This window comes from Artemia sp. Qi Xiang Cuo, chromosome 7 (genome assembly GCF_049724085.1).
Source record: "Artemia sp. Qi Xiang Cuo chromosome 7, ASM4972408v1, whole genome shotgun sequence".
NCBI lineage: Eukaryota > Metazoa > Arthropoda > Branchiopoda > Anostraca > Artemiidae > Artemia > Artemia sp. Qi Xiang Cuo.
This window is the reverse complement of record NC_142800.1, coordinates 59,743,680-59,763,844: the sequence shown is the minus strand read 5'-3', so window position 1 is coordinate 59,763,844 and position 20,165 is coordinate 59,743,680. Positions and strand designations below refer to the sequence as shown.

The 20,165-nt window shown below is 36.5% G+C and overlaps 1 protein-coding gene across 1 annotated transcript in view; it reads right to left on the bottom strand.

Moving 5' to 3' along the window:
- Positions 1–20,165, bottom strand: part of LOC148950513 (homeobox protein unc-42-like) — a 59,836-nt gene that overhangs the window by 2,921 nt on the left and 36,750 nt on the right. The window contains exons 3-4 of the mRNA XM_089091639.1: positions 7,817–8,011; positions 349–451 (exon numbers count right to left, since the gene is read on the bottom strand). Coding sequence (XP_088947765.1) covers positions 349–451; positions 7,817–8,011 — 298 coding nt within the window. The remainder of the gene's footprint in view (positions 1–348; positions 452–7,816; positions 8,012–20,165) is intronic.

Genomic DNA, 20,165 nt, shown 5'->3' with positions numbered 1-20,165 from the left:
AGCCTCTACCCCAGTCCCCCATCCAAAAAATAGGTAAATTAAAAGGTACAAAAAAGCAAAATTTTTGACTTTTAAAACAACTAGTTTTTATCTTTATTTTTTTTTATCTAAAACATTACTGTCCCCACCCCTATGTTTTGTGAATTGGTAGTCTTATATCCATGACAGGCTATTCTTTTGTTTCCAGCACTTCAGTCTTGGGTTTCCGAAACTTGGCTAAGGAGATCAGTCCCCTGGAGGATATTTGTGGATAAAGCACAATCAATAGATATGATTTCTTACGTAATAAGACAATTTAGCAGTACTAAGGGGTGAAGATTACGCAAATAATGATATAAAGGAAATTACCCATTGTGTCCTGCCTCATTGGTGGCGTGTGTGCCATTGAGAAGGATTGTGCCATTGAAGTATATGCGGGCATTGACGTCTGTGAAGCTAAATCAGGAATATACTGAAATAGGAATATAGAAATAAGTTAAATACTAGCACAGAAAAAGCACATATATTAAAAAAATACTTGAATTTGAAAATAAATTAAGTGCCCGAAGAATTAACTTGGTAATTTCACGGGGTAACAGAGATATACGATTGTTTCTCAGTTTGTCTTTCAAATCCGTGCATAAGCTAAGTTAATAGAAAAATAATTTAGCTGTTAAAAAGACTGGCTTAAATATTTCTTTGTGAAAAAGGAAAGTGTTGAAAGAAGTTTTTAATACTAGTGGGTCATACGGGTTCTCAGATCGTATACGGTGTGGGCCTGAGCCAAAGGGCTGATGAAAAACATAGGTGAATTATTTAGTTCATTGTTTATCAAAATTTTGAAATTGTACATCCTAAGTACACTGAGTTACCTTCTCAGTGACTGCCGCCCCCAGGCAGCTCAGGTGCGTCCCCAGGTGGCGGATAGGGAAAAGTCCTCCAGATATGGAAGATTCCTTCGAATAACCAATAAGAAGGCGCGGACGACGGGACAATAGGAAGGCGTGACAACCCAGTTCCTGGGGGTCCTTAAACATAACTGGGACCCCTAACTGTGGGGCCAAACACAGTTAAGGAGGAACTAAGGCCCCTTTTTTGGTTCTATGCTGGGCCCACCAGCGCGTGGACACGTCCCAACAGAGCCAAACTCCAGTCCCAGCTATGGGTAAACAGTCAGCGAGCGGAAAGCTGTGAGGGCGGAGTACTCTCAAGATGGAGGAAATCGGCCACCTGCAAAAGACAGAGAGGAGTGGATTGCCGCTGTCCTAAAATAGCCATGAAACCCTCTTCTTTTAAATGTTATGGATGAGTTGAAAACAAAGAGACGAAACCGCGCTACCGCGTCCCGGGTAACCGACGGAAGGCAAGATATAATAGCGAATGATATTGTTACCGCGTACGGGGGAGCCGACGATCTGACGACTTCAGACGAAGATATGCGAACTCGGCAGATGATGATGAATCCCATTGAGGATGATAGCACTCTACCAGGAGAAACCCCTATTCTGACCCAGAAAGCCCCACTCTACCTGGGGACTTTGAATATACGAACTTTGGCAAAGACTGGGAAACTAGAGCTGATTGTCAAAGAGCTCGAGAGGTACAGATGGGAAGTTATTGGCTCTCGGAAACTCACTTACCTGGTTCAGGAGAGCAACTATGCGGTGACATCATACTTTCGTACTCTGGTAGATCTGATGGCAAACACCGACAAGGCGTTGGCTTTCTCCTTACACGCAAAGCAAAGCGCGCATTCATAGCCACAAAGTTAGTCTCAGGGCGCCTTATGATGATTCGGCTGCGAGCGAAAGTACAAAACATCACCATCATCCAAGTGTACGCCCCTGACTCCTCCAGACCTGATGAAGAAGTTGACACCTTCTATCAACAACTTCAGTCTCTAACTGATGAAGTCCCAAAGAAAGATCTCCTCGTAGTAATGGGTGACTTCAATGCTATCGTCGGAAAAGCTACACAACCTTACAGCAATGTCTTAGGCAGATTCGGTCTTGGTAGGCGAAACGCACGTGGGGAGCGTCTACGTGAGTTCTGCCGGGATAATGATTTCTTTGTTACGAACTCAATGTTCAAACATAGAAAGAGAAAAAAGGCAACTTGGATATCACCAGATGGAAAGACGACAAATCTGATCGATTATGTCCTCATCTCAAAACAGTGGAAGTCATCTGTCAAAAGTACCACCGCCTTGCCTGGAGGAGATTTCGATTCGGATCATGTCCTTTTAAATGAGCACATTGGCAAAACTCCGACTAAAAACACTTCCTGTAAATAAAAATAAGATCCCAAGTTTCAGCATCGATAAACTGAAAGAACCCATCACACGCACCACTTTCCTGCAGTCACTAGAAGAAAGTTTTGGTCCTGTACTTGAGTCACTCGCGTCGACCATAACCCTTGACATCTTAGATGCCCTAGTTGAGAAACTGAACACAGCACTCATCGATACAGCTAACGAAATCTTAGGCCACAAACCTAAAACAGACACGCCTTGTATCACAGATGATATCCTAGATCTTTGTCACCAAAAGCGACGGGTTTGCAACAAGCAGGACCGAGAAAGTAGGGACATGTATAATCGGATACAGCGGACGGTAAACAAAAAGATTCGGACAGCCCTTAGAGATTACATACGGGAGAAGTGCGAGTCCTGCGAAAAGGATTTCAAATCAGGAAACAGCCACAGAATGTACAAAACAGTCAAAGAACTCTCCACGAAAAAGTCCACCATCGCTGCTAGCGTCCTGGACAAGGGCGGTTAGCTCCTCAGTGACAGCAAGGCTATTAAAGACAGATGGGAAAGTCACTTATAAGAGAAACTGAATCCGCTTCTTACCTGCAACCCTACTGTAATATCAGGATTCCCCAAATTGGAATGCGACCCTAGCCCCCAACCCTTAAGTATTGAAGTAAAAGAGACCATTCACAGTCCCACGAAAAATAAAGTCCCAGGCCCTGATGGTACCCCTGCCAAACTGCTTAAAGTTTTATCTTCTCTGCTAGAGGACCTACTACATAAAGTGACTGTCGCCGTGTGGTCAACATGCCATTTCCCAAAAGCATGGGCCAAGGCAGTCATTGTACCGCTCCACAAGAAAGGCCCTAAAAACGACTGTGATAATTACTGGCCCATAAGCCTTACAAGTCATCCAGATAAAGTCATAACAAGGATTTTTCTAAATCGAATCAGAGCCATAACAGACCACCTCATCAGCGACTGTCAGGCTGGTTTTTGTAGAACCAGATCTTTGTAGTGAGGCAACTCGCAGAAAGGTACCTTGAATCTGGCAAAGAAATCCTCCAAATATTCAATGATTTTAAGCAGGCCTTCGATCTAGTTTGCCGAAATGGACTTTGGTATATACTAGACCACTATGGCGGTCCTGAAAATATAGTCAACATAGTCAAAAATAAGTGTGACAATTACCGTAGCTGTGCTCAGACCCCAGAAGGACCCCAGAAGGCCCCTACAAGGCTGCATACTTTCACCGCAACTTTTCAAGCTCTTTTTACATGCCATACTGTCCCTGCTTGAGAACAATGTAGGATTGACCGTTAACGGTAGAGACATCGATACCCTAGCTTATGCTGACGACCTCGACAAGCTAGTAGAAACTGAGTCCTGTATACAAGCCCAATTCTCCGAACTTGAAACAGCCGCAAATAGATTTGGTATGTTCATAAACCCAAAGAAGACCAAAGCGATGCGCACCACAAAAGACCCAAAACCATTCCCTGTTCATGTCGTAGTAAGTGGCGAAGAAGTCGAGTCGGTGACCAAGTTCGTGTACATAAGGAGCCTAATATCTTCAGACAACAACTGCTCCGACGACATAAAACGAAGACTTGCCCTAGGAAGTACAAGCTTCAAGAGGCCCCCCCACTTTAAAAATAAACACCTATCTATGCAACTGAAACTTCGACTTTTCGACTCTCTAATCATACCTGTCGCCATTTACGCCTGCGAAAAGGGGACACTGAATTTCGGCTTTCGAGACAAAATGCCTCCGACGCATTTCCGGAATCACATACCAAGACAGAGTTTCGAACGAAGACCTTCGGAAGGAGCTGAAGCGAGAAACTACTATTCTCCAAAAAGTGCGCCTGCAGCAACTTAGATGGCTGGGCCACTTACAGCGAATGGAGAACTCACGCCCGCCAAAAGTTGCCTTCGAAGGAAGGGTCCACGGTAGCCGCCCACCTGGAAGACCTAGAAAGAGATGGGGTGACAACTTCGGAAGTGACCTCTTATGCCTTCTGAGACAAGCTGACGACCGAACTTCGTACAGGAAACTGATCCAGGAATTTGTGAAGAGGATGGCCCCAACGCGACCCTTGAGGACGTCGAGGACATAAGTAAGTAAGTAAGTAAGCAATTTAGTTGTAAGCATTTTGCATTCGCTAAATCTCTATTTGGGATTAAAAAAAAGAAAAAGAAAAACCTGGAATTCCCCTTTTGCATACAAAACTATAAATCAGAGGGAGTGCTGTAGCTCTACCTAAGTAGAGTAATATGCCTTCCATTTTTCATTATTATTATTATAAGTTTTTAAAACAGCCACTCCGCATAGAACGAATAAAAGTGCAACCCAAAAAAGTACCCCCAGAATATTCGATCAAAATTTTGAGACAAAAATTTTGTCCGGAATAGTGAAAAGGTACAATAAGTGTGGCTCCAGGGATGCAACGACCTCCGTAGTCCCCGAGGCAAAGGCAGTAGATTATGCGAAATTTCAACTGTCTACGCATAGGTTTTATAGTGAAAAAAGGGGGTATGCCAGCTCTTGGGTGGCTAAATCTTTCAGGGATCATTCTGTATAAAAAGTAATACCTTATTTTATTGTGGGAGGCGTAGGAGACCTGAAAACAGACACACTGTTTTTTGCATGTGATCAGTTTGAAACTTATAACCGTAAATACCTGGGCAAAGAGAAACCTAATGTACAAATTTCGTTTCAATGACTCCCCCCCCCCAATAAATGGGCCGTAAAAAATTCTTTCTCAATCTGCTTGAAACTTATATTCTTAAGTCGTTGGGTTATGGGAACCCCTACGTGGAAGGAAAAAAAAAAACATTGGTTTCCCCAAAACTGACCTAACAAAGGGCTAAAAAAGGACCACAAAATTTTTTTTATTCTGCCACTTCATACAAAAGAGGTGTGACACCATTGAGAGGAGGCCAAATCAAGTGACAATTGAAGGCTCTAGGAGCTTTTTTAAGGGTCAAAAGTAATTGAAGGGTAACCAGCCTCCCTTCCTTGCCATTTTCTGCTATCAGCTTCGGTAGCACCTAAAATGTCTGATGCAAATTTTTAGACAGCCATTTCGTTCAAACGTTGACACTTTTAATAAGTATGCTTCCGGGGTCGAGATCGCTTCCACAGTCCTGCGGGCAACATTCCTAAATCATATAATTTACGAATTTTTCACGGATAATTCTTAGCATAAAAATTGGCTGTGTTTGGTCTTTGAAGTTTGATGAGTTCGAAGCTCTTAGGGACCGTGGAAAGGTCAAGATTCCTAGAACTTTATATGGATATACTTTGGATTTTATATGTGTAACTTTCTTTCTTGGACGGGGGGGGAGGGTCTTAATTTGCAATGGGGCAGAGAGCAGCTGCCCCTCCCAGACCTCGGCTTGCCAAGGTCATTTTTTAAACTGGGGGAAGGGTAATATAAGGGCTAAATATATTTTATCTCAAATCTACCTAAAAGTTTTGGTACTTTAATCCTTGTGTGACAAGAATCTTTTCACGGTAAAATAGCAATTTAAAATGAAAGATACTGCATGTACCCAGGTTTACAAAGTAGGGTATGTGTATTATCTTAGGAAGAGCTTTGGAGATCGAGTTAAAGCTTCTCGGGGTGTATGAGGGGTGACAGTAGACATTAGATTTTGCCATAATGGAGGCGGGGGGGGGTGAATAAAAAGGGTTAAGTCTGGCTGTATTGATGCAGGAGGTCTAATTATGTTATTTTTTAAGACAATAAAACAAATATTTTTGATAAACGACACTGAAATATACTTATTTAAACAAACAAACAATTACAACAACATTAAACTTTTAAAGATTATTTTATTAAAATGATGGATCAAAATACGTGTACATTCAAAGGTATACATGATGTAGGCAGGGGCGGATCCAGGATGTTTTTAGGGGGGGGGGGGCAAGATAGGTTGATCCGAAAAAAAATTAGGGGGGGGGGTGCGCAAAATAGGTTGATCTGATAAACTTGCGTTATGAGCAAGTTTAATTAACGCAAACTTGAGTTAATTAAGTAAAATACACTACTTTAGACTACGCAAGGGGGGGCACCCCCTCACCCCCCTGGATCCGCCACTGGATGCGGGTCAGGGTGGCTTCAGCCCTAAAGACAACCACATGTTACAACAGATTTTAAATCCTTTTGAATAACAAACTCCATTCCCATCTATCAGAGATTCTGTAGTAAAACTATTATAAAGCATTTATTGAACAAACTGCTGATCGAAGATTTTGAAAGAATATTCAAATTTGTCCAAAATTTAAACTACAATTCATCATTTAAATTTTTAAGCAGAAAAACTGTAGAAATATCTCCAATATTAACCAATAACGAAACCTTGTCAACCAAAAATAAAGAGGGATTTTTTTTAAAAATGTTTACTATAAATTATGTTGCTTAAAATGCTTGCTTGAAATCGATTTCAGTAAAGCAAAAAACAATAACGCTCTAACCTTTGGAAACAGGCTTACTCCTGTTTGCGGTAATTTTTGTTTTTTTTAAGCTTGAATTGTTCATCCATTTTAAATTTTGTTTGTTCTAAGACTCATTTATGCATCTGGTATGTATCAGCTATCTTTATGTTTGACATAGTTCATTTTAATTTATGTTAATTTTGGTTTCATCTATTCATTGTTAGCAATTTCTGTTTATTAAGTCTTAATTATTACATGACTCTATTTATCCTCGTTTTGGGTTTTTGTAATGGTCTCCAATGTATAAAAAAATTCTCTTCTGGAAATGTTTTCTTAAAGTAAATATGCGAAAAGATTGTATTAAGATTGACTTTTTTTAAAAAAAAATCTAATGGAATAAAATTTAATTTTATCTCGACTCGAAAAGCATGTCTTTTCTTTTTCATTTTTTGGAGTTTCTGCAAAAATTTTTGGAAACTTCTAAGATAAATGAATTAAAATTTTTTTCCTCTTATCATATATTTTGTTTTAGTTTCAGCATGGAAAATATGAGTGTTTACTGGGATAAAACATAGATGACATGGAAATTGATATTTAGATTATATTGCATGGCGCGATGTTATATCAATGACTCATGTGTTTAGTATAAATACAGGTAAGTAATATAGACTTCCTGTATAAATACAGGTGAGTAACACAGACGTTAAAAAAATTGTGTGTGAAGATAAAAATGCATCTATAGTTTCTTTTTTAGAAAATAAAACTATCTTTATGTTGGTCAGGTTTTCCTTAAGAAGAGTAGACATTTTGAAACAGTACCTGTATGATTTTTTGAAAATTGTTCAGCTAGGAGTGAATACCACCACAGGAGCACGTGGCAAAGATTGGGTACGCACATCTTAATGGTCAGCTTCGTAGTGCCCTGCCCTGTTACTTTATTCCTATCTCAAAAGTAAACTTTCCCCAAACACGAAGACGGAAAAAAAACAAGCCCGCGAATGGATGTTCACTGAATGATGATCATTCTTTTTAATCATTTTAGGTTCCATTTATTCACTATGAGTAGTCTCTCTTTATTTTAACTCAAGGAATCGCTTCAGTGCGAGGGGGAATTTTTCAAAGGTCAAAATGGTGCTTACTTGCGGATAGCGATTCATACTATTTAATGTCTGGAAGGTATTTGGATGGCCATATGCTTGATATCCTCTGGCTGCAGTTGGGTAAATGTTCCTCATCATAGCCCCTCCACAAGCTGGTAACACTGCAGGTGCCAAAGCTTTCTGTAGTTGTTTCTCCTGCTTCCGGTATTTTGCTCTTCTATTTTGAAACCATACCTTAAATTGTAACTTTATAAGAAGGATAATACAAAAAAAAGTGATTGGTGAGTTTTAAATTGTCAAACAGTTCATGGTAACGAACTGTAAGCAAGGAGTGACACGGCTCAATAGTAACTGGAAGTATAAAATACGGAATTTTGATTTCAATAGGTGTATCAAAATAATTGACATAGTTTGCTAATTCCAAATATATAAGATTTGAGCCTAGTGTTACCTATAAAAGTCTACGAGCCTGAGAAAAGTTGCCTGATTTTTGAAAACGTGGGGAAACACCCATAAGGTAAAAAAATTTTCACAAATCATACCATTCGATTCAACGTATCAGAGAACCCTATTATAGAGGTTTCAAGCAAATAGCTGCAAAAATGTGTAATTTTGTATTTTTTGCCGGAAGAAAAACAACGAATCCGTGTTTATTTGTTTTTTTTTTGTTTTGTTCCCAGGGGTGATCGTGTTGAACCAATGTTCTATAACATCGAGAAAGAGAGGGCTTATTTAAGCGAAAATTAAAAGATCTAGTGCCCTTTTTAAGTGACCAAAAGATTGGAGGGCAACTATCCTCCTTCCCACGCCACTTATTTCCCAAACATTTTGGAAAAAATTTCATCGAATCTTTGAGACTGTCATTTTGCTCAGCATAGTTGAAAGGTCCTAAAACTGTGCCTCAGGAGATAAAATGATCCCCTTCCCACAGCCTCTGGGGATAAATCTTTAAGTTTTGAAATTTTCCCATAGTTTACGTACAGTATTTGTTGTTGGGAAAATACAGACATTTTTTGGGAGGGGGGATTTTGTGCTTAGTGTGGGTTCAACGGGAATAATTTGCCGTGGGAAGGGAAATTTGCAAGGGTTTTCCCGGGCAAATTTTACATTTGTCAGAATTCTTATACGAAATTCTTTTTATTTGTCTTACTTTCTCTTTGTCAACTCAATTTCGCTTGTGGAGATGTTCTGGAGGAATTGTGCATGGGAAATTCTCAGCGTGCTTTGATTTCTGGGGGAAACTTCCATGGAAGGGGGAGGGGAGGGGGTTCCGGAGTGATCGAAGAAACGATTAGAGCTTAAAGTCTTTTTTGAAAGGGGGGGGGTATTATGGACGGAACTCTCCAAGGAAGAGTTTCCCGTAAGAGGAGGGAAATTTCCTACAGAGGGTGAGCCAAGCTTACCGGCATTATTTAAATCAATGTATTGAAAAGGGGACAACCCCTTCATATACGGAGTCACTTCTGTTTGTTTTGACTCCTTACTTTCAATTGAGAGGAATTACTCTCATTACGTCATTATTTTCTACAAGGATTGAAGTAAATTTTCGGAATTCGAAAACTCAAAAATTTTCGGTAACTTGGAAACCTCATAAAATCTGACGGAAGCCTGGTGAATGGAATTAGAACAGGCATTGGTTATATAGGCAAACCAAACCGAAAGAAGACTGGAATAATGTTGAATACTCTCAAAAGTCGAAGCTCCGTCTCCTAAACAGCAATATTCTCTCTATATGAATGTACGGATGCGAGAAACGGGCACTGACAACGCACATTGTGAAACCAATACAAGGTTTTGAAAATAAATGCCTCTGCCGTATCCTAATAATTCACTGGTCTGATAGAATAACCAACATATCCATGCTTGAAAGCACAACGCGTCTGTTCCGGGAATTCTGAGTAGTAGATGGCAGTATTAGAGCCATATGGTCCATTGAGCGATCTAGGTTACCCTTTAGTTTCTGGTGCTGGGTTCCCCCCGCCGTTAGAAGGCGTAGGTGGTGGAAAGGGTTCTAGGTTATGCCCTTGGGGTATATAAGGTTCTTATAAAAAGGGTGGTCGTATATGCTTTGGAGGGGATTCCAAAGTGATCAGAGCGCAGCTACCCCCCCCCCACACACACACAAAAATACGTCGTGTTTTCCTGAAATGTATCCAATAGATATTTTGAGACAGTCTTTTTGTTCAAAATAGTCCAAATATTGCATAGCAAGGCTTTTGTGGGTGATACAAACCTCCAGAGCCTGAGGGCGAGTGTTGTAATCTATGCCCCTGCGGCATTTAAGGTTATTATGCTCATTTGGTTGAAATCGGAAGTTCTAGCTCCCTTTTAAGAGTCAATAGTGATGGAGGTCAAGAAGCACCCCCCCCCCCCCATCCAACTACCCCTCTTGTCACCAAATGCATCTGATTGAAATTGTGCGATGGCAATTTTTTTTAAAATAGTCCAAAGAACTTACAAAATGCTTCCAGGGTTGGCACAGCCCCCCCCAGCCCTGGGGCAAGGGCTTTAAGTTATACCCTAGGGGAATACAAAGTTTTTATGGAATGGGTGGTCATATTAAATTCAGATGGGTTTCATTTGATTTTAAATTAGAAGTTATAGTGCCCTTTTTATGAGTCAAAGTGATTTGAGAGGAACCTCCCCCCCCCACGCCCATCATATCCCATAACAAATATCCAAACAAAGTTTTGATATATCAATTTTTTCAGCATTGTTCAAAGGTTCAGTAATTATGCGCAGCAATAGTTGTAGTTTTAGCAACAGTATGCAAATAGCACCTTTTTTTTCAACAGCCCCTTCAGCACACGATAAATTTTTTAACTTGATACCATCAACCGGTCCTGAAGCATTGCTGATACGTCCTTTTGACAACTTATATGGGCATAGTGTGTTTCGATTTACTTCAATACAGTTACAATATTGCCCAAAATTTTCACCTTAACACCCTTAGGTTTATTGGTTGTTGTAGAAGCACCAGTAAATATAGTTGTAGCAGCAGGAGGATATTTAATAGTAGTAGTCTTAGTAGCAGTAGTAATAGTAGCAGTAGTAGTTATAGCAGCGGTAGTTGTAGGAGTAGAAGCGTTAGTATTACGATGCAAATATTGTGTTTTGGTTAGTTCAACATCCCCCACAACAAGTGTTGTAAGTTTTATTTTCACACACGAAACTGTTCCTAAGATATTGCTGATATGCTTTTGATAACCTGCATACGGATGGCAGGTTGTCATCCGTACAAGAGAAATATTTTCTGAAAATTTCACCTTCATACTTTCATAGGTTGTGGATTTTGAGCTAGCCAGAAGACACTGTGTGTATTCATTTACTGCTGCTTCTACGGCTACTGTAACTAACGACACTAAAGGCATTAAGTTGAAACTTTTACGGAACGTTTAGGAGGAGTTTCAATTAAACAAAAAACCTATATGCATGCAGGTATTAAAAGGGCATGCAAGGAAATAGGCAGGGATGCACTGTGATAGCTAGTAGAATCAATGATATTTTAAAGGAACTAATTTGATTGAAAATTTAAAGTTCTAGTGCCCTCATTAAGAAGACTTTAACCAATGAAAAATTAATTAAGATTTTAAGAAATAAACATCAACATATGTGTATTAAACTGAAAATGGACATTTTTTTCAGTAAAGTACAAATTTTATTCTGGCTATTAGAAGGCATAGTGGCTTTGGACCCTACTCATATTTATTTCTGCTCGTTTTGTGATTGAATCTGTTATTTATTTTAATTTTTGTTTGTTTTGGGTTTCATTTATTTATTGATACTGATTTGTGGTAGTTGTATGATTAGTAGATTATTTGATTCTATTTTTGTTCAATTTTGGTTTAATGGAGTTCTTTACTTTTTTTTGCAAAACTTATTTTGTGGAAAAAGTTTTTTTTTGAAGTAATCTTCTAAATAGGCCAGAAGATTTTTGATAAGTATATATACTTATTCAATTCTGATATATATATATATATATATATATATATATATATATATATATATATATATATATATATATATATATATATATATATATATATATATATATATATATATATATATATATATATATATATATATATATATATATATATATATATATATATTAAGGGGAGGGGAGGAGCAGGGTATTTTATCCGTAGACAGTAAATTATTCCTCTATTCTGTCTTACAAAAATCCTCAAAGATGAGCGTTGAACTAAATAACCTCCCTCTATCTAGCTGACTATTTGACCTCCCTCAAGAAAATCCTTGGTACACTCCTGAGATTCCAATTAAAATACTGGGAAAGAATCGTAATAGATACTTTTGCAGCTTCTTCAAACTACAAAGTTTGAAGCTTAGAGAGATTGTTTTTGTTTTTTGCAAACACATATTTGTATCTCGTTAGTAATCTAATTTCCAAGAAAATTAAGATAATATCATTGGGAAAGAATGGAAACATAAATGATACGTGTTAAATAGCGTCCCTTTTGCCTTGCAAAAGAAAAGCTCCTCAGACCGAAAATCAGCTTAGAAGACAACTTTTCCACTCCTTGCCTCATTTACCATTATTCCATTTCCATCTTAAGGAGACTGTTCTCGTAAACAATTGGCTACAAGGATTCATTACCCTCACATAATTGCTTATAGCTCCTCCTATTCCAGCACTGGAAAAGAGCCTATCCCTGGAGAAATCTACTATTGATTTTGGAAAAGCTCCTGTCAACGTTGTAACTTAGGCATCACCCAAAAGAGAGATAGAAAGACATTTGATGCATTATTCATGCGGGTGGAGTCGTCCAGAATTTCTGAAGAACCATAGAAGAATCTGTTCCTAACAATTAACTGAGAGGAAATCTCTTATCTGGAAATGTGATTTGCGGTCTGAATACAAAAATAAACTACAAAGCTTGTATTTATTATGATTGGTATAGGCTTTGGAACTGAAATTAAATAAAAGACATTTTTTTTCAAGTGAAAGTAAAGAACGACATAAAACTTGAAACAAAAAGAAACATTCCACATAAGAGGAGGACTGTCCTCTGCTCCTTACGCTGAAGTTTTATAGTAGTTTTCTGACAGTATTTATGATCTTGAAGCACAGTGGAAAATACTTTTTATTCCATTCCAATTGTCCTTTTGCCTGAACAGCTCTGCTTAAGACATCTTGGGCACGAGCTCAAACTTTAGCACAAAGAGTAAGGGGTTAATGAGGGATACCCACTCTCATATACGGAAAAAAAAATATGTTAGTTTTAGGTTTTAATACTGCTTTTTATTTCATTTGCAAAGCTTTTTCAATTTAATTTCTATTTGATTTTAATATATCATGCCCAGGGTCCACTTAAAAGCCGGCGGACACTACCACCCGCTGAAACGTAAGATTTTAAATCAAAGTTTGACTTATAGTAAAATACCTCGAAAATAAAAGCTAATTTAGTAGATCTGGTTTTCGAAGTAAAGCATGAATACCCCGAACGAACTACCGAATCCGCAACAAGAAGAGAACATCAGCACCCATTCTCCATGCTTCATTCTATTTTCACCCATATATATATATATATATATATATATATATATATATATATATATATATATATATATATATATATATATATATATATATATATATATATATATATATATATATATATATATATATATATATATATATATATATATATATATATATAAAAAAAAAAAAAAAAAAAAAAAAAAAAAAAAAAAAAAAAAAAAAAAAAAAAAAAAAAAAAAAAAAAAAAAAAAAAAAAATAAAAAAAAAAAAAAAAAAATATATATATATATATATATATATATATATATATATATATATATATATATATATAAATATATATATATATATATATATATATATATATATAAAAAAATATATATATATATATATATATATATATATATATATATATATATATATATATATATATATATATATATATATATATATATATATATATATATATATATATATATATATATATATATATATATATATATATATATATATATATATATATATATATATATATATATATATATATATATATATATATATTAAAATATTTTTTCTTTTTTTAATTTCAATTGCAATTTTTGAATAGTGCCTTTTCTTATATGTTTACTGTATGGAAATTTGTCATACTCTCCTGTGTGTATAAAAAGGCTGCAGTGCCTGACAGACGAGATCGTATGGGACTTGTTCCAAAATGGTCGAGTGATAACCCAACACTTGTGCAAGCTTGTGCTGCTGCAAAGCTTTGATTTAGCTTTTGGAATCAATATGGCCACCCTCGTTGGTTCTGGGGCCGTTAATTCTGTTCGCTTACATACTAAAAGAAAGTTCCCTTGGGAATTAGTAAGCCATCGGAGGCGTCTCATTTCAGAATTTTCATCTAAGGTTACTTTCGATAGAAATTGTCTCTGTAAGGTACGTCGTAAACTTGATTGTTCCCCATCAGTTGCGTCTTCTGATACACCTGATACTGAATGGTTTAATTGTTATACAGCTGAAATCTCTTCACTAGATCTCTCGCTTGATTCAAAGTTTGAGTCTGATCTTCAAGAGTTGTTAAATAGGCCTTAGTGTCCATTTGAAGATACTGTAGTTATGGCATCTTTACCTTAGGTGTTTTCCCCTCGTCATTCTGTATTGATGACGTCACACCTATTCCTAAGAGAAGAAAAATTACCGCTCAATATACTTTGTTTTGGCCAATTACCGTTTCAACGACTCTGTGCAAGCTGTGCCAATTAGTCGTTATAGATGGACTTGAGACTAAGTGTTATGCTCTACCTCTTCAGGTCAGCTTTTAGCGTGGATTCGGTTGTCCTGAGGCTCTTTCTGCTGTTACCAAATTGCTCATTGATTCCGATGCTTCAGTGTTTCCCCTTTTTCTTGGAGGACTTGATGTCAGGTCAAACTTTTGAATCCTTTATCCATGCGGCAATGCTCCTTCTTGCTGCTAAAAAAGCTCGAAATTGTTACATGATTAAGGTTTTTGCGGCATGGATTCTAGTATTTAAGTCTGTTTTAAGATCCCTTTTTCAAAATCTAAGGAGCTGATTCCCCGAGCTAGAAGAATTCTTGTTCGAAGAGAGCAAATGTTCTTCGACTGAATGACTTTCTGAAATTTTTAAAGACCTGCAAGATGAATACCTAAGCCTTAGTCTTAACTATAGCACTGTTAAGTGTGAGTTCATCGTTTTCAGCTGACATGAAAGCCAGCTGAAAACCATCTGTGACTCTTGGTCCCTCTATGGTTCAGCCAGCTGAAAGTATCACCTATCTTGGCCTCCCAATCAGCTCAACTCTCTCTCACACCCGACAACTTCTGATAAGCCATATTTGTCATAGAATTGTCACTGTATATGCATCCATAATTACTGCGTAATTGCATTTCAACCAACACATTCTGGTATTTTTTAAAAATTTATTTACCTTTACCCACATTCTGTATGCTGCCCCCTTTTGGGAAATTTTTGCCAAGTCTGATATAAAAAAATCTGTTAAGCTAAGTGTTCCTTCAGGTTCGCTAATACTTGCTTTAATCCCCTCCATGGTCAGGAAATTTTAGGATAGTTCAGAGGTTTTGAGTAGCTGATCCTGATTAAGCTGTATCTTTGATTATCAGGGAATACAATGCAAAGACAGTTAACTATCCATGGTACCCACTGCTAATGCGTTGTGTGTAGTTTAGAATTGTAGGTTTATGTGTAATGTATTTATAATATTGTTATTTTTATTTATGTTGTTACATTTATGTTACATTTGTTGTTTATTTTAGCACAGTGTATAATTGTTTGATATCAAGTGTTTTTTTTCTCTTTAGTTTTGTTTAATTGTTTCTCTGTTCCGTCTATGTTTGCAGCGTTACCGTATAACAGATTTTCAATAAATAATAACAGCATTTAATAATAATTATAATAAAAGTAAATAACAATATTCCTTGAAGTCGTAAGAAGAATAATGTTTTTCATATTTTGTATATAGCAACCTTCGAATTCTCATAGATGTTGAATTGCATTGCATAATATTCTTTAAGACCGCACCCCATTTTGGGGGAGTTTAATCCCTGTTTATAAAAGTATACAAATTGTCATGCGCTAATGTTAATAATGAATAATTTTAAAAATAATACACTTTGCATATATAGAATCACAGGCCAATACAGTTTGTTCTTGATTATTTGGTCAGCATAACGTCGTTTCTTAAAGTTTTGGTTTCAATTGACAAGAGTCACTTTTACTTATCGTCTGACTTTTTACTTAATCATCCTTGAAAAGGGGGTTCTTTCCAATTATTCATTAGGAGGAGGGGGATTGAAATATAAAAATTAACATTAGGGTCACAATTTCTACAATTTCCGGGGTTGGCTCTTCGAAATTTTTTTTTTATAGGGACATCCCCCGTGTGTGCTGGCAGGGGGGCCATGGGGAAATCCCCTCTCCCCATTGAAACAAGGAGAAATGATAAAATTGCATATAAACAGGATCAAGAGGAATATATTCCTACTTAAATTTCTGTAGAAACAAAGCCCGTGGTAGCGCTCCCCGCCCCCTGAGAAATTTTGACTTAAACGACTAATTCCTCCCCCAACCATCATCTAAATTTATCTAAAGGGCCATGGTAAGTTGGAAAATTAGGAAATTAAAATGTATTTTTTTATGCTTCAGGCACGCTCCTGCCACCTACCCAAAGATCCACCCGCCCTCCTCCACAATAGCCGATGTGGTGGCCGGTGGCTGGAGTTTACCTACCCCCTCCGAAAAATACCCTCCGCAGAAAATACCTCCCCCCGAGTAAAATACCCCCGGAAAATACCCCCCCTAGAAAATACCCCCGTGGAAAATACCACCCCCGGAAAATACCCCCCCCCCCCCGAGGAAAATTCCTCCCCTGAAAATACTCCCTGGAAAATACCCGTGAAAAATCCCCCCCCCGCCGAAAATACCCCCTACCCTCCTCCCATAAATGCCCCCCCCCGGAATATAAGGCTCTCTAAATTTGAGTATTTTATTTAAGTTTTTTTTTTTTTACTTAGGGGAAAAGAATTTTGGTACTTGTGTATTATACGCCACTCACTCAAGTTTAAGCAGTGTAAAACTCGGGGACAAACCGGTTTCTTTGTTGGTTTCTTTCAGCTTAGCGTGAAACAAGACAAAGACAAGTGACAGAATATATAGGAAATATATAATTTGGGCTATATCTTTGCACATAAGGGGGTGGGTGAAGCATTTGGATAATTTGAAGTCAGAAAACAATTCTTACTTCATAATAGGCAAAATAATTGTATCTAACACATTTTGCATGCAGACCCTTCCCTCCCCCATCCCTCCCCTAATATATAGCCCCAATTTGTTTCTAAAGTAACAAAGAAACCGGTTTGTTCTCGAATTTTACACATCGTAAACTTGAGTGAGTGGCGTATAATACACAAGTACCGAAATTTGTCATGGAGAGAGAACCGGATTTCCCGGTATTATTTGAAAACGAACAGAAATTATTACGTATATGGAAGGAGTTGTCTTTCCGCACGACCTTGCTCTTTACGCTAAAGTTTTGACATTTTGTCCTAACTCTTTATGAAAGATTGCATAAACACAATGACCGTTTAATTAGAATAATACGCTTTGTTTTAAAATTCTATAAAAAAAAAACTTTAGCTGAAAGAGCGAGGTCTTGAGGAGGAGGCAATCCCTTTCATGTACGTAATAATTTCTGTTCGTTTAAAGTTTTGATGTTGCTCCTTACTTTCAGTTGAAAAACTTGTTCTTTTTTGTTTAATTAACTACAGATAGTATTTGTTAATGGGAAACATACGGAATAAGTTTTTTTAAAAAAGTAAAGAGCCTCATTAAACCAAAAATGAGCATAAATAAAGTCAAATAATCTTCAAAATAAAAACTATGGACTCAAATAGAAAAAAAAACAAGATATAAAAAAAAAATTTTCTATGAAAAAGACTACGTCAATAAAAAATGAACAAAAATATAATTAAAATTTTTTTCCACAAAACAAGCTTGTCAATGAATAGTAAAGAGCCTCATTAAGCCAAAAATGAGTAGAAATAAATTCAAATAATTTTCCAAACGTAAAACTATTACAAATCACTATCAGTAAATGAATTAAACCCAAAACGGAAAGAAATTAAAATAAATAACCGATTCAAACTCAAAACGAGCAAAAATTAACATGAGTAGGGCTTACAGCCCCCACACCTCCTCAAGACCAGAACATGATTTGCATTCTACTGAAAACGAAATACATTTTAAATATTTCACTTTTTGACTTTAATAAATAAAGAAGTATTAAGATTATCAGGAATAAATATCAGAATATGTATAATAATAATAATAATAATAATATTTTATTATAAGCCAAAAAACAGGCCATACAGAACAGTATTCTTAATTACACTCCACAAAAAAAATAACATAAATGTCAAGTTTCACTCATTGATGTCAACGCTTCATTTACATATTTACATAACTGCCTGATTGTCCTTTTTACAGTCGTTTTCAGGATCCCCCGGAACTCCAAGTTACCACCCTCAAAATACTTTTCCCTTAATAGAGAAATTTGCTGGCACTCGGTGAGAATATGGGCCACATCCTCAATACCTAGGTTACATCTTGGGCAAGAGTAATCCGCATCTGCATCTGGGGCCACCCTTTTTCTTATCAAATACTCTTTTTCTATTTTTTAGTGGGGCAATTCGCTCGGATCCGAAACCAAGTCCTCAATGTCTCCCCCGGTAATCCTAGTTTAAAATAATATTCAAATCCAAATATCTCTTTTACATGGGAATAAAACCTCAATGTTTAAGATAAGATAAGATAAGTTTTATTCTTCATTAAATACACATACAATATTACATGTTATTAATCCCTCAAAGGCTCATTCGCCTGTACAAAGAGGGACGACATATGAATTACATACTCAGAGATAAAAAACAAAAGAAAATTTAAAATGATCACTTACTCACATATGAAGGAGAAGAAAAGAAAATATAGATAAACTGGAAACTATAGAAAAAATTAGAATAAATAAACTAAATTTATTAATTATATTAAATAGACTCAAAAAGAAAAATAATAATAATAATAAAAAAAAAAAAAAAAAAAAAAAAAAAAAAAAAAAATTATATTATTAATACTATAAGCGAATTACTATCGTCGAAACAGAATTATGTGTATTGTCAGGTAGAACCAACATCATAATAGCTGTTACGATATTATTCATAGCTCTTATCCAAGATATTAAAATATCATAACTTAAGCCATGTACAGCCCTTTTAAGCTTGTATTTAAAACTATATAAATTCCAGTTCAATCAGCTCTGCTTATTTCTGAGGCTAGGTAGCAAAATTGAGGTTTATGGGTTATTTCAGTCATAAGGCTTATAATTATTGGACTGTAATAAAATGGTGCGAAAGCAATAAAATTTAACCCGTCTTCATGAATGCTACTCCTTAGTGAACTATACAAGTTTCAGCAATAAATATTGATAGTAGTACCAGTTGTTTGGGAGTCATAGCGGATAGAAGACCACCATAAAACAGGACTAAACATTCAGGGGACATAAACTCCACAAAAAAAAAAAAAAAAAAAAAATTATTCAGTTATATTCTTAACTAAATGGTCCTTAAGAATCCTCTTGATTCTTACAATGATTCTTACTTGATTCTTACAGGCAGTTAAAATATCTGAACATCGTTTCAGATGTTTTAACTGCCTGGGTCCACATTTGGACTTCCTGGTCTTTTATTCTTTCTATAATCATAGCCAAAAACGGCTCACCCAGATCTGAGGGTCCTACCCCCTCATTCCAAATATAGGATAATCCTAATCCATCTAAAACATTTTTTATTTGATGCAGCCACGATCTTTTACGTTTCGACCGTAGCATCTCCACATAAGCTGCTATTGCTAACCTATCTTCTGGCAGACTTAGAACTTTTAGCCAGTACCGGATCATCTGTGCTAATCTACTCATTCTCAGCGAAAATATACCTAGGTCACCTTTTATTGCTTGATTGTGGGTCGTTACGTGAAGACCAATTAATCTCTTAAGGTGTTGCAGCTGAATTGATTCGAATTGTGTTGCCGGGTCATGCCCCCAAAGTTCAGCTCCGTAATGGATAGTAGGCAAAACTTTAGAATTTAAAACATATTTATGCATTTTTAGATCTTTTATACTTGAAAGTCTTGAATTACGTAAAATGGCAGCTAAAACTGCTTTTCCCTCTCTTAATCATCTCTTTTACATGCTCTTTCCATCCTCCTTTTGCTGAAAGTGTTACTCCCAAATATTTAAAATTTTCGCTCTCTATATTAAACTGAGAATGCATGGTTATTATTATTATTTTTTTTTTAGTAAAGC